The 14,132-nt window shown below is 38.8% G+C and overlaps 1 protein-coding gene across 4 annotated transcripts in view; it reads right to left on the bottom strand.

The window, feature by feature from the left end:
• LOC140481240 (serine/threonine-protein kinase Nek5-like) overlaps positions 1 to 14,132 on the bottom strand; it is a 95,429-nt gene that overhangs the window by 41,269 nt on the left and 40,028 nt on the right. For 3 of the 4 annotated variants that reach the window (XM_072577129.1, XM_072577126.1, XM_072577127.1), the window contains exons 9-15: positions 12,279 to 12,479; positions 11,833 to 11,917; positions 11,417 to 11,541; positions 2,843 to 3,018; positions 2,166 to 2,244; positions 1,954 to 2,061; positions 1,305 to 1,388 (exon numbers count right to left, since the gene is read on the bottom strand). In XM_072577129.1, the coding sequence (XP_072433230.1) occupies positions 1,305 to 1,388; positions 1,954 to 2,061; positions 2,166 to 2,244; positions 2,843 to 3,018; positions 11,417 to 11,541; positions 11,833 to 11,917; positions 12,279 to 12,479 (858 nt within the window). The remainder of the gene's footprint in view (positions 1 to 1,304; positions 1,389 to 1,953; positions 2,062 to 2,165; positions 2,245 to 2,842; positions 3,019 to 11,416; positions 11,542 to 11,832; positions 11,918 to 12,278; positions 12,480 to 14,132) is intronic. The other variant, XM_072577128.1, reaches the window with a different exon arrangement.

The raw sequence follows: 14,132 nt of genomic DNA on the forward strand, positions 1-14,132 counted from the left end.
GTGATTAGGGTGCCTGAAAGGTGAGGGGGTCGGGTGCCAGGTGTGTGTGTGGGGGTTGGGTAGGCAGGTGAAGTGGGTTTGGGAGTGGTTGGATGGTCAGCAGGTGGGTGGATGTTGGTTTGGGATGGGAATGGTGGGTGATGGAATGATGTCAAGTCCTGAGGGGTGGGCCAATGTTGGGGTGGGGGGGGGAGTGAGGGGGGGGGCATCAGGCCAAGTGAGGAGTCAGGGTGGGGGCGGTCTGATGGGAGGGCACCAGAATGTGCACTGTCAGTTTGGACCTGGACACTGGTGGGAGAGACCAGAAGAGTGGTCTTGCAGTCGGATATTTGGAGTTGAGGGTGCCAGTTCTGTTTGATGAGAGCTTGTTTGGTTGGATTAGGCTGGGAACAGAATGGAAGCTGTGTCAGATGGGTGATGGGCTAGCATGCCAGAGGTCATGGGAGGTCAGGCTAGGGGTTGTCAGTGATTGATAGTTGTCTGGGTGGTGGGCTTCAGATCCAGAGTGTCAGGCCAGAAGTGGGTAAGGTGTCGTGTATCGCCCGGGTTTGGGGGGTATGTTGGGGCAATGGGGTCAGGTCTGGGAAAGGAGTGAGTCTGGCATGCTGGGGTGTCTGGTCATCTAAGTCAGGGGTCATGAGATAGGGGATTGGTTGGGTGTCACTGATTGTTCAAAGGTTCATTTTAATGGCAATAGACTAAGTTTTTAGTCCTTTCCTGAGGAACTATTAAGCTTAACTGGGTCAGAACACTTGAAATTTTCTGGCTGTTAGGGGCTTTCTCACAGGATTTCAATTGGAAAGAAATTGTCCATTTGAATTTCCAATTTCCTGTCTATTCACTCAGAATCAGACCCGTATATTAAAGCACTGCTTCTGAAATCTGGCCAGTTTGAGTGTTGCTCAATAGTAATACTATAAATGTAAATGTGGCTGGATAACAGCTGTAACCCATGTGTAAAGGTAGAAAACAAAATTACTTCAAGACGCTCTTGTGGTGCAATTGCAGTGTCCCTATTTTGGACCAGGAGGCCTGGGCTTAAGTCCCATCAGCCTCAGCGGTGTAGAATAATGTCTCTGCACTGGTCAATTACAAAATATCCAAAACGTTACACTAATTAGAATCAATGATGTGATTAGGATCACGGGCACTAACTTGTGTCTTACTATCCTGTGACACAATATATTGGCATTTCAGTTTATGTCATTAAGCTAGTGGTTCTATGGTTGACCATGATCTCTACAATAATTAGAAAATGTCACATCAATGTTGTGTATGTCCAAATAGTTCCATTCCTGTCATACCTCTTTTATTTCCATTTTTCCCTTAAGTTCTTTCACTTCATGCTGATATTGCTGCCTTATTTCCTTCAGTCGCTGACAATATTCCTAGCAAATAAAAAAGTTAATGTTTTGCAAAAACATCTCTTCTCATTTAGGTGCTAAAGATATATTTTCAGATTGGGTGAGCAGACTATGTCCTTTCTGGAAAATGTAAATTAAGTTAAATGATTTTGACTCTTCAAAATATTAAATATTATGACTTCCAGCTTGACTCAGGATAAGACTAAGTCACCAAAAATGGTGAATTGGCAATGGTGAGAAGAAAAGCCATCTCTGACTGGTCTTACATCTACTGCTGGTAGCTCGAGCCTTGAAATGGTATTGGAAGGATAGTAAAGTCTAATATCTGGGTTTGAGGAATGCCAGGGCTTTTGAGTCAAAATCCTGGAACTTCCCTCCTAACATCGCTGTGCATGTCCCTGCACTCTCAAGACTGCAGGAATTCAAGCAGGCCAGGTCACCATTGCCTTCTGAAGGGCAATTAGAGATGGGCAATAAATGCTCAACCAGCTAGTGATGATTACACCTCATGAAAGAACGATAAAATAATTCTCTGCTTTACTCCGTCTTTAGCTAAAGTAAATCTGTTTTAAAGCATCAAGTAATTTACCTCATCTGCTGCTCCTTTTTTCCTAGCTTGCTGCTTAGCACTTTGTCTAGCCTGTACATCTGGAGTTGGAGTATATTCATAATGGTCTGACGAGCGAGGACGTATTCCCTGTGGAACATATACAACAAACCCAGGTGACAAAAATTGTTTTGGTTAAATAGTATAAACAAAGACAACTTGATTATGATTAAACTTTCAATGCAGCCACTGACCAGTTGTTTTTCTGCTTTTATCTTATATTCTTGTGCTTCCAATTTTCTCTGAATGTATTCTTCATGCACAGCATATGGCCTGAAATAAACAATGATGTTTACTAAGGTTTCACACAGGTACTGGTCTTCATTGTTACTTGCTCTCTCTAACCTCAATAAGATAACATTATCTTCATTTCAACGTTAATCAAATTAATTTTGTCACAAACTGTGTATTGTTTCCCTCTACAAATATTCTTCACTGAAATTACTATTGTGTTTAATAAAAGTCAAAGTACCAGGCCACACTTCACTGAATAGTATAACAATGCTTCTTACCCACCATTACCAACTCCTTGAGTTACTCATTTCCCAAAGACAGGGAGATAAAACTCTGAGGGACATTTCTGAACCCAGGTGTTAGCTTCAAAGCAAGTTTCTCCTTAACATTAATCAAATGGACTGAGACCAATTATTTTGCGAAAATGTTGGCAAGCTTATCTCCACTAGGAATCTGCTGAAAATGATCAAAACATTTATACATCTATATTTATAATTGACAGTTGGTTGCAATTGGTGTCTTATACATAAAAACTATGTTAAAAATGTTTGCTTCCAAAATGCAGTATAGTATTAATCGACAAAAACACCTTGCACTTTTTTTATGAATACAATAGGAATAGAATTCAGATGATTACCAATGGAGTGGATCATGATTCACTTTCTGTCTGTAATCTTCAATTTGGTTGTTATAATGAGGCACAGGTGGAGGTATGAGGTCGTTTGGTCTTCTCTCAATGTGATCTAGATAACCATGATAGTGTTCATACCGGCCTTCGATCCTGGGCGCTGCAGCCAACTGATTGCTAATTTGCTAAAGAAAGTATTTTATAAAATTGGAAACTGTTATCATGGATTTTATTTTTAAGTGACGTCTGTATTCCATGTTCAGACAGATCTGAAACAACTAAAATTACCCATTTCTCAATAGCAGGAAATAATCTTTGTTGAACTTCCATCTGAAACAGACTATGATGAAGTTTTTGTTTTATTATGATGGTAAGCAGCATGGATAACACCCCACACCCCAGAGAACACATAACAAAGTGTCCTTTTGGATGTAATGTTCTCAAACAGGAGTGAAAAAAGTAAATATCACATACAATGAATTTTCATTGAAGTGTAAAACTGTTCTCGTCTATTGTAGCAACCATTTTGCCTCCACCATGATCCATACATAACAATGAAATGATTGATTTGATCATATTAATTTAGAATGTTAACCAGGATAATGTGAGTGTTTCCTCCTCTTCAAGTAATGGCATGGATATGTAAACATTCAACTAACATTTCTAATATTGCAATTTATTTTATTGCTTGAATTTATCAGAACACAGTTACATCCAAATGTTAACATCTGTTCCAAAGGATGATATATCTGACAGGTGCTGTAACTTTAACTGTAATATATCTTTTGTATTTTTATGTACACATAAAAGTCAAGGTTAGTGTCAATCATGCAAAGTTTTATTCTGGTATCTGACTTGTCCAGTATTAACATCAACTGAGATTGGAACACCATCTGGAATCAAGAATCCTTCCACTTAAGAGAGATCCTTGAATCCTTAAAGAAATGGGTAGGTGGAGTTACTGGGCATCAGAACAGGAGCTGCTGTGAACTATATTACATGAGCTGGAATTTTAAAATAGCTTTGTTTGTTTTAAGACTTTGCTAGGAGTAGAAAATGGATTTTTTGAAATCTCTTACCAAATCTAAATCCTGAGGCACCATGTCCCAGTGGTTAGCAGTGCTGCCTCACAGCATCTGGGATCTGGGTGTGATTCCACCCTTGACTGTCCATGTGGAATTTGCATGTTTTCCCTGTGGCTGTGTGGATTTCTACCCACAGTCCAAAGATGCGCAGGTTAGATGGACTGGCTATACTAAGTTGCTCAAATTATCCATGGATGTGCCGGCTAGGCAGATTAACCATGGGAAATGCAGAGTTATAGGGACAGGGTGAGGTGGGGGGTGGATCTGGGTGAGATGCTGTTTGGTGGATCAGTGTGGACTCAATGGGCAGAATGGCCTGCTCTCTCGTTGTAGGGAGTCTATGATTCAGGAATTAGTGGATGATTTGAAGACAGAAATAAGAGCAGAGTCTTGAAAGGGGTTCTTGATTAAAGTGATTACCCAGCATTTAGAATTAAAAGGAGAGAAACCTAGAATTAAGATGTCACAGCTCCAATTAGCTAAGATGCAATTTTAAATGAAAATACCTTGAACTGGAGGGAAAAGAAATCAAAGAGTAATAGAAAAAAAAATGAAGTTGGCATATGAGAGAAAAAAAGAGAAATACAAAAGACTTGAACTCCACAGTGAGAGAGAGAAATTAGACATATGACTTGACGAAAGAAAAACACAGAGTGATGGAAGAAGAGAGCACAGTTTAAAGGATAATCCTGATTTCAGAAGAGTTTGATTTAAATGAAAATCTTTGCTTTGAGCCTATATTTGTAGATGATGGAGTTGAATATTTTTCACCTCATTAGAAAAGATAGCTCTGAAGTCAAACTGGCCAAAAGATGTTTGGATCTTAATGTTACAAAGTGTCCTGATTTGTACAAATGCATACATTAGTCTGCCAGAGGAGCACTCTCCAGCCTATGGCGTGGTTCAAAGGGCAATACTCAATGCTAATAAGTTCGTTCCTGAAACTTATCAATTAATGTTTCAGACTATAAGAAATAAACTCACACAGACATTTGTAGATTGTGCAAGAGAAAAATAAATACTCTAGGGTTTAATCATTTTGATTACAGAAATTGAATAAAATAGTTTGAGATTATGTGGGAAATCATGATTATGCAAAGATTCCAAAACAGTTTTATGTTAACCTTTAAGATTTATTTAGATAAGCATTAAGTACCAAAGATCCAAGAAGCAGCAGTTCTGGTAGGTACCTACGGTATCTCACATTGACAGTTATATGTGGGAAAATGACTGTATGGAAATCAACAAGGAAGTCAGAGGAATAAACAATCCATGGTTGAGAAAGATATGAGAGAATAAACAAGCAAGTCAAAATAATAAGGGAGAAAGACTAGAAACTAAAAGTGATGTAAATAATATGTTTCCATCATAATAAGGCAGGATGGTTGTGACATCAATGACCCCCAACCCAGTGTAATCAATGACCTCCAATGCCCTATCATTCCCTATCATATGTTGAATTACCCCCTTCACAATACTGTCCACTCTGTATCCCAGTACGCTGCCTCCGATTCTTACAATAGACTTCCCCAACTTTTCTACCACAACAGTAGACCTCAATAATACCCCTTGACATTCATTGAGCTGATCCTTAGGACTGGCCATGGCTCACCAATGACCAAATTGGACTGACAGGCCCAACTAATAAATGACAGGACCCCTGAACTTGTTGCAGCTCCTGACTGACCTACCACATATCCTCTAACTGATTGCATTAGACCTGCAGGGCTGTGAGTGGACTGCAGTGACATAGAACTCCTGACCATGTAGCACTGTGCCATACAGCAACATGTCCACCTCCCTAACTGATCACTGCTGACGGTAATGATTGTAATGAAGTCAGCCAGGTGGACTCAAAGAATATGAGTTCCCTGATTGGGGCTGTTAATATGGCTAACAGAGAAGAACAGAAAAGTCAGGCATCCTGCTCCCTTTGAGAGCTGGCTCTGAGGGAGCTGGATCAGTGTCAAGGACTCTCCACATGTAAATAAAGGGTGACTTGGTGACGGGATACCGACCTTTGTGGAGTTATTTCACTGACAGCCGTGACAAGTTTCCTGGCTTTTGTGTCTGCACAAAACAGCAAGACATTACAGAAGTTATGTGTGCCTTTAAGTTCAAGAAGTTACAGTAAAGTGAAAATGCGATGAGTATCCAAGTAGGTTCAGTGTGAGTGAACATTGATAGAGCAAGCAAAGAGACTTGAGATGTTCACTGATCCAATCCATGAGATGGCTACATGACTCTCGCAGCAATGTGATAGGGAAAGGTGCTGGTCAGCTCCAAGGTGCAGCATTGAATTGGGGGACTGTATGACAAGTAGATCAGACATGGACCATGAGGGTAAACCCAGTGTGTGTTCAATGCCATCCCCTATGGATGGAAATGAGTAGGGGGCAGTCGCTGCCCATGGAGTATAACCTGAGATATTGATGAGTGTTTGCAAAGATAGAAGCCCAGATGAGTGAACAGCTACCTGGAGCTGCCAGATACTCACTCTGACTTTGATGTCACAAATTGTGGTCATCTAATTTCTATTAATGAGCTCAATGAGGTGAGATGAGATACTAATATCACGCAAACAAGCCTGACACTGCTCTCCACTGAGATTCTTGTCTCACCATTCAAAACTTACTGCAGAACCAGATTTACTTTTCTCGATGTTGAGAATCTCCTTGCTCGAATTTCACCATCTTTCTCAACTGACTCACCATTGCCCATGTCATTCAGGCTGGAAGACTCTGCCCATTGTTTCTGTTCACACAGTCACCCAATCCACATCCAGGCATTGCATTCCAGAACCTAACTCTCTGCTGTGTTTTCTCACATCGTATTTGCTTCTTTTGCAAATTATCTTGCCATCTTGTTCTCAATCCTTTTATGAGAAGGAACAGTTTCTCCCTAACAATTCCAACACCTGCTCATGATTTTTCAAACACTGATGAAATATCTTCTCATCTTCCTCCTCTCCAAGGAAATCTATCTCAATTTCTCCAATCTATCTTCAAAACTAAAGTGTCTCCTCTCTGGAGCCATTTTCAATTAACATCTTCTGCACGATCTCCATTGTCAGACGTCACACAACACCCTAGGTTATAGTCCAACAGGTTTATTCAAAATCAGGAGCGTTTGAAGTGCTGCTCCTTCATCACATTCTCCACATGGAACATCATCTGATGCTTGTGTGCCCTGTCCACTAACTTATCAAATCCTTTTTGTAATTTTCCACTTTCCTCCTTAAATTTTACAATGTCAGATCATTGCAAACTTGTAAACTGCCTCCAATATTCCAATAGATCAAGATTGTTAAAGTACATCAGGAAAAGCAAGCATCCCAAAATCAACCCAAAACCAAGTTATATCTAAGCTGAAACTTTTCTTTTTTGTGTGGCATTGTATCAAATGTCTTTTAGATGCCCATGTACACCATATCAACAGCATTACCTCATCAACTCTGTGACCTCTTCAAAAACTTCAGTAAGTAAGTTATGCATGATCTCCCCTTAAATCCATGCTGTCTTTTCCTAATTAACTTAGATATTTCCACGTGACTATTAAGTCTATACTAAAAAGTTGATTCAAGTGGTTTCCCTACTACTGAAGTTTATCATTTTATCCTTATGATAAGTTTATTCTTATGAACTCTTTGGAACAAGGGTGTTATATGTTGCAATTCTCCTGTTCTGTGGCATCATCGCTGAGTCTAGGGAAGATTGAAAGATTACCATCTGTGCATTTGTAATCTCCACTCTAACTTCTTTGTTTTTGACTGCATTTCATCCAGTCCCAGTACTATATCAACAGTTTGCTCAAAACCTCCTCCTGTTCAATGTTAAATCTATCTAGGGATTGAGTTGCATCCTGTGCCACCATGGTCTGGAGATCATATTCTTTCTTAGTTGTGACTGATGCAAAGTACTTATTTAACACCTCAGACATGGCTCATACCTCCATGTATAAATCCCCCTTCTGGTCCCTCACTGGCCATACTGTTCCATTTCTCAATCATTTATTGTTTATGTGCTTGTAGAAAGCTTTAGGATTCCTTTTTATGTTGGTTGCTACTCTTTTTTTTATAATCCCTCTCTGCTACTCTTATTTGTTTCTCTCATCTCTCTTCTGCATCTTATATATTCCTCTCTGGTTCTCAGTTACATTTTCAACCTGACACAATTTTCCTTCATAATCTTAATCTCTATCTCATTTTTCATTTCAGGAGCTCTTGGTTTGTTTGCTCTACATTTTCTTTTAAAGTAATATACCTTGAATGTGTCTGAACCACCTTTTTGAATGCAACCCATTGATTAGCTACTGTTTTTTCCCACCAAGCTTTGGTTTCAGTTATTCAACCCAGATCTGCTTTTGTCCCATTGAAGTCAGCTTCACCGAGTTAATTATTCTTACTTTGGAATGATCTTTGTCATTTTCCAGATACAATAATCACTATCTCTATATGATCTCCCACTGACACTTGATCTACTTGGTCCATCTCATTCCCAAGAACCAGGTCTCGCAGTGACTCTCATGTTGTTGGACTGGTCAGGTATTGCTGCAGAAGATTTTCCTGAACACATTTTAGAACTGCTTGCATCTTGCTGCTCATTACATTACCACTCTCCTAGTGTATATTTGAGTACTAACGTTTCCAGTTATAACTAATCTATAATCTTTGTACTTCTGTAATCTTTGCACTTCCTGGCTGATTTGTTCCTCTACAACCATTCCACTAGTTGCTGATTTATCGAATAAATCAAACAACATAATTGTACTTTCTGTTCCAAATTTCTAGCCAAATCGATTTTGTTCTTTGACTCTCTGAGACATCCTATTTCTGCAGCACTACTACACAGTCCTTAGCTGAAGCACCATCTATCTACCATTTTTTTCTTTTCCTTATCTCATCTGACCACCTTGTATTGAAAAATATTTAACACACGATCTTGTCCTTCTTGAGGCATGTCTCTGTTATAGCCACTACATCATAAAGTCAGAGAGATGTACAGCATGGAATCAGACCCTTCATAAATCCACTTGGTAATCTTAATAACTATACTTCATGCATTCACATAGATCTAAATTACTCTATTTACTTTCCGCTTCTTTCTTCATGTTTGCAACTTTCCTAGCAAAGTTTCATAGCAAAAACCTGAGATTACCTTACAAGAGATTAAGGTTACAATTGTACAATTTAAAAATGATTCGTGTAGCAGCAAAAGACAAACATTATTATTGTAGATGCTTTATCAAGAATAAATTTGAGGAAAGCAATGATCAAAATGGACTTGTGTAGCATATGATTTTTTTGCAAAGTCCTTGTATATTTGATTCAAGTACATTGTTATTGCTACAGTAAAATCTATATAAGTAAACATAAATCATGATAAAAGGAGATTGTAAACAAAGATATAAATATCTCGAAAGAACATCTCATCATTTTACTCTGATGGGCAAGTGTTGGGGTGATGTACAATTATAAAGTTAAGTTATATTTTGTATTTTGTGGGCTAATAAGGAGGGATATATAGTTTTGATTTCATTTTTAAAAATTGTTCTTATCCACTTCATGCCCATAGGTCTGGAGGGCTGTTTAATTATGTATATTTTTAATGGGGATTTATATCCATTGAAGTGAAGACGTCGGAGTTAGTAATTTCAGTGCATTAAAATACATAGGGTAAACCTATGCTGTTGCCTAGTGACAAGAATATACAGAGACTCATAAAAATCTAGAATTGAGTCAGAGGGTCTGTATGTGTGAATGCGTGTGTGCACACACGTGAGAGAGACAGACAGTTTAGAAGCAGGAGCACATTTTTTGTGTTTAACAAAATGTTTACACTCCAAATTCACTGGCACTTTCTTGAAAATATTCAGTTATTGACCTTGTGGTTATTAATAAAAAAGGTTAGGGTCCATCAAACAGATTTCATTCTGCCTTGTCCAGTTTTAGCATCTGCCAGGTGTTATGAAGGTGTAAGGGGTACTTATGTTTAAGAGAATTGAAAGTTAGCAAGGACTTAGAGAGGCACAGAGAGTCCGGAACAAGGTAACAATGTAATGTTTGGTCAGAATAGCTAGTACTGGCTAGGTTGCTGTGAGACAAAATCAAATTCAAATTCGGCCAAAGAATTTAAATTATGCCCCAAGATACCAAATTCTAATCAAGTTTGAATTTGGTATTTTGATGATATTAAAACCAATGAAACGATCCAATGTTTTGGGGGTATGAAACCAGAAAAAAAAACTGAACAGTTGAGGGAGACCTCCCAAAAGTCCAACAGATGTAGAGTGCTGGTAAGAACTCTCTGAGAGGTACCTGTCTGGAGAAGGAGTTTGCACAGAAAAAAAACATTGAGAAAGGCCTGGAGAGCAAATTTACAGAGAAAGATACAAAGAGAAGATTTGACAGCTGGCTGGTTTTGAAATTTGAAACTTTCTGTAAATTTTAATCAGGCGTTTTATCGGACCACTATTGTAGAGGGGAAGGTAAAATATAGGTTTAGATAAATGAGTTGTAAATATTTGTTAGTTAGTTATTCTCTGTTAGAATTTAAGATATAAAGTTGTTAATTTTTACTTTAAATAGTGACTTTTGGGATAGTTCTTTGCCTCTTGGATTTTCACAGATTACAGCATGGGGTAAATCTTGTGTTGCTTGTTTAAATTAGCGGGGGGGGGAGGGGGTTTACCCTGTGTTGCAACACTGGATTGTAATGGAGCACAGATCTCCATTAGCAATGCACTGGACATAACTCAATTAATATTGTCAAAACTTCAAGTAGTGGCTTGAATCCACAACTTTTTGACCAAGAGACAAGAGAGCAGCCAACTGAGAAAAACTGACACACAGTATTAGTTAATATCTACTGGAGATTTAGGAGGAGAGAAAGACTTTTCTGTGTTAATCCACAAAAACAGATATGGATTTTAAGCAGTTGATGTGCTTTGGAAATTCCTGCAGATAATTCTACCACACCATCCTATGTTCTACACATTCTGTCTGAAAGACTGGTAATTTCTGATAAACAGTTGGTTGATGTTCTGTATATCACTGGAAAGTTACATGCTACCGACATTTTCATCTTGCACTCATCAGGACAAATACAAGAATGCCAAATTTCAAATTATAGCAACAGAAAAGTATGCCATTTGGTTCGCAAGTCAACTCTAGAAGCAATGCATATCCCTATGAGTCCCATTCTCTGCAAAGATGTGATCCTTTCAGGCTTTGCACCTTGTTTGAATTACTAGGTGCTTAGGGAGCACATAGAGTTCCACCATTTTCTCCATGTCAACGCCAGTGTTGATTTGTCAACCAATCACCTGTAGTTAAATTGTGTGAAATTTGACCTTCTTGCATTTGACCAGACGACCACAGGATAAAAAGCTTAAGCTACACTGGATTGCTTAAGTCTTTTCAGCAATATACTTTCTGACAATTAATACACTCAGCAATGCTAGTGGTCAGAAAAGAAATATTCCTTATACTATATCGCACCTTCATATTCGGTCTGTTGACCACTGCTAATGCTTTCCATTCATAATGATCTGGTGGTGGCTTTTTATTTATTAGCGGTCTTGGTAGCTGCTTCATCTCATATTTAGCTTTCTGTATTGTTGGAGCTTGCATGTAAAGATCAAAATTTCAAAAAATTAGTGAAGATACTTTGTTGATCTACAAGAAATCCCAGATGACCAAAGTACCTGGTGAAAATTTTGATTCTTAATTCTTAGATTTGTGAGAAGGAAACACTCGCGCATATGATGTCAAACAAAGTTTTTTTCTTATTTGGTCATGCACAAAGTCAAAGTTACTCTCAATGACCTTTCGCTTCCTTTAAAAGGGGCAATAGTGGGGTATTAGCTAATTCATACAGCCACCTCGTATAACATGAAGATCAGCTTTGTTCTAACCTGATTGTGAGCTGGCTGCTGTAAATCTTGACGCAGGCAACTTCTTCCTATGAATGACTGTGTGGCTAAATTCTTCCTTTATTAGCTGCATTTTTGTTTAGAAATATGCAAACATAAGCAATATTATTTATTTAACAGGCAGAAAAATATCAAAAACCATGAAGATCAGGATCAAGATTTCAATCACTATATTATTTCTTTCATAGGAGGTTTTAAATAATTAAATCTTCCAATTGCTGCAAAAGTTCTAGTTTTCAAACTAATTATTCTGAAGATGCAGATAATAACATTTAGCCAGATGTTAAATATATTTTTCAATAAAATATCATGTATGTTATGTCACTGATTATGGACCTCCCAATTTTTCATTAAAGTTCTTACTCATTAACATGTATTAGGTAAAACTTAATGCAAATCTGCTGCAAATAATTTATACCAAAACGTACCTCAGGGCTGAGGTATTTTCTAATACGCTTTTCCAAGAACTTCTTCCTTAAAATTGAATTGATGGATGGTCGATCACGGGGGTTTACTTTAAACAGCTGGGCTAATAACATCCTCAAGTCGTAGGTGTATCTGGAATTTACTGGGGCATAGCGACCTCTACAGATCCTCACCACTAACTGATGCAAATTATTGCCTTCAAACTGAAAAAAAATCAATGAAATTATTTTCACAATAAAGTGATTAATGTATAATTAACCTCAATATTCCAAGCTTTTGGCATTTTATTTTCTTTGTAACAATGATTCTGAAATCACATTTACTTTTATTCTCACTTACACCTAGAAGCCACAACTAATCAGAAAAAAAAACAATGCCAGCTATTAAACATTCTGGGAGGGATGGCAGAGGACTGAAAATATGGCACATGCAGTGGGATGGAAATTTGATATCTTCCTGTTGCCCAGGCATATTGCCAATGGCAGAAACCTCAGCAGCACAGTTCCACATCACAACTGGGATGGGAGCGGGGGAGGGGGGTGGTGGTTAAAGTCAGAGGGGATAATGGCCTTCCTTGGTGGGAAGACAGGGCCATTCCCAGGCCCAAGCAAGGAAACAACTGCGCTGCCCACCAGTTTAGGATGGGGCTCACCCAAATTGCCCCAATGCTATTGGCCAGAAAACTCTTTTCTCTTTGCTGGCACCTCAGCATGAAGTGTCCTATACTTGGTGAAGCAGCTTCAGAACTGGATAACCTTAATCAGTGGCACTGAGACAGTTGTTGAGCTGCTAGCCCTGTGACTGAATTGGCAGCTCCTGGTAGTGAGCTGCACTGACCCTGTTAATTGGCTCACAACAGAAAAATACCACATCACGGTTCGAATGCCTGTTGGAACAGGATCACCTCACATTTTCTGCTCTAAAGCAGGACTACAATCTCCTCTCAAACATTCAACCTAAGGATTTTATTTTTAGTGAGAACACATCTACCAATTCACAAATTCAAACCCTGCAGTAAATCTGTTGTTCACTGGGCTGATAAATTTCAAATCCAAATTCTTTGCCACAAGAGCCATGTGATCCAAATGAGTCTACTTTTATTCATTTTCAGGAAAGCGGGTAGCACTGTTAAAGCCAAGGTTTCTGCAGTTTTATTTCATGCTTTTAGCGGTTTAAGGGTGACTTCAACAAGGCCAGCATAATTTTCCCATTCCTAACTGCCCATGAGAATATGGCAGTAATCTACCTAATTGAATTGTTGTAGTCCTCATGCAGTTATTCCAATAGTTCCGTTGCATATCGAATTCCTGGAGTTTGATCCAACAATGACGAAAGAACAGTGGTATATTTCCTAGTCAGGGTGGTGTATAAAATGTGTGCAGTCTTCCCCTGCAGCTGATGCTCTTGCCTTGCTAGGTACTAGGTGTTGTAAGCATGGGAGATGCTGTGGAATATGCTTCACTGAGTTGCTGCAGTGTATCTTGCAGATGGTATATATTACTGCCATGGTGCATTTGAGGCAGAGGTGATCGGCAAAGTGCTATTGAAGCAAGTGACATGATGTCAAGCTTCTTGAGTGTAGTTGGAGAGTAGCCAATTTGGAGATTACTCCCTCACGCCCCTGAATTGTACTTTGTGGAGGGTAGAATAACTTTCCAGAATCAGAAGATAAGTGCTCAATGTAGAATATCCAGTGTCTGACCTGCTTTTAATATTTGTGTATTTATTGGCTGGACCAATTTGGGTTCTGGTCAACGGTGACCACCTTATCCCTCCAGGAGTTTGATGGTGGGTGATTCAGCCATGTTTATACAGTTCGGGAAATGATTAATTTCTCTCTTATTGGAGTTGGTCAT

This window comes from Chiloscyllium punctatum, chromosome 9, assembly GCF_047496795.1.
Source record: "Chiloscyllium punctatum isolate Juve2018m chromosome 9, sChiPun1.3, whole genome shotgun sequence".
In the NCBI taxonomy this organism is placed as follows: Eukaryota; Metazoa; Chordata; class Chondrichthyes; order Orectolobiformes; family Hemiscylliidae; genus Chiloscyllium; species Chiloscyllium punctatum.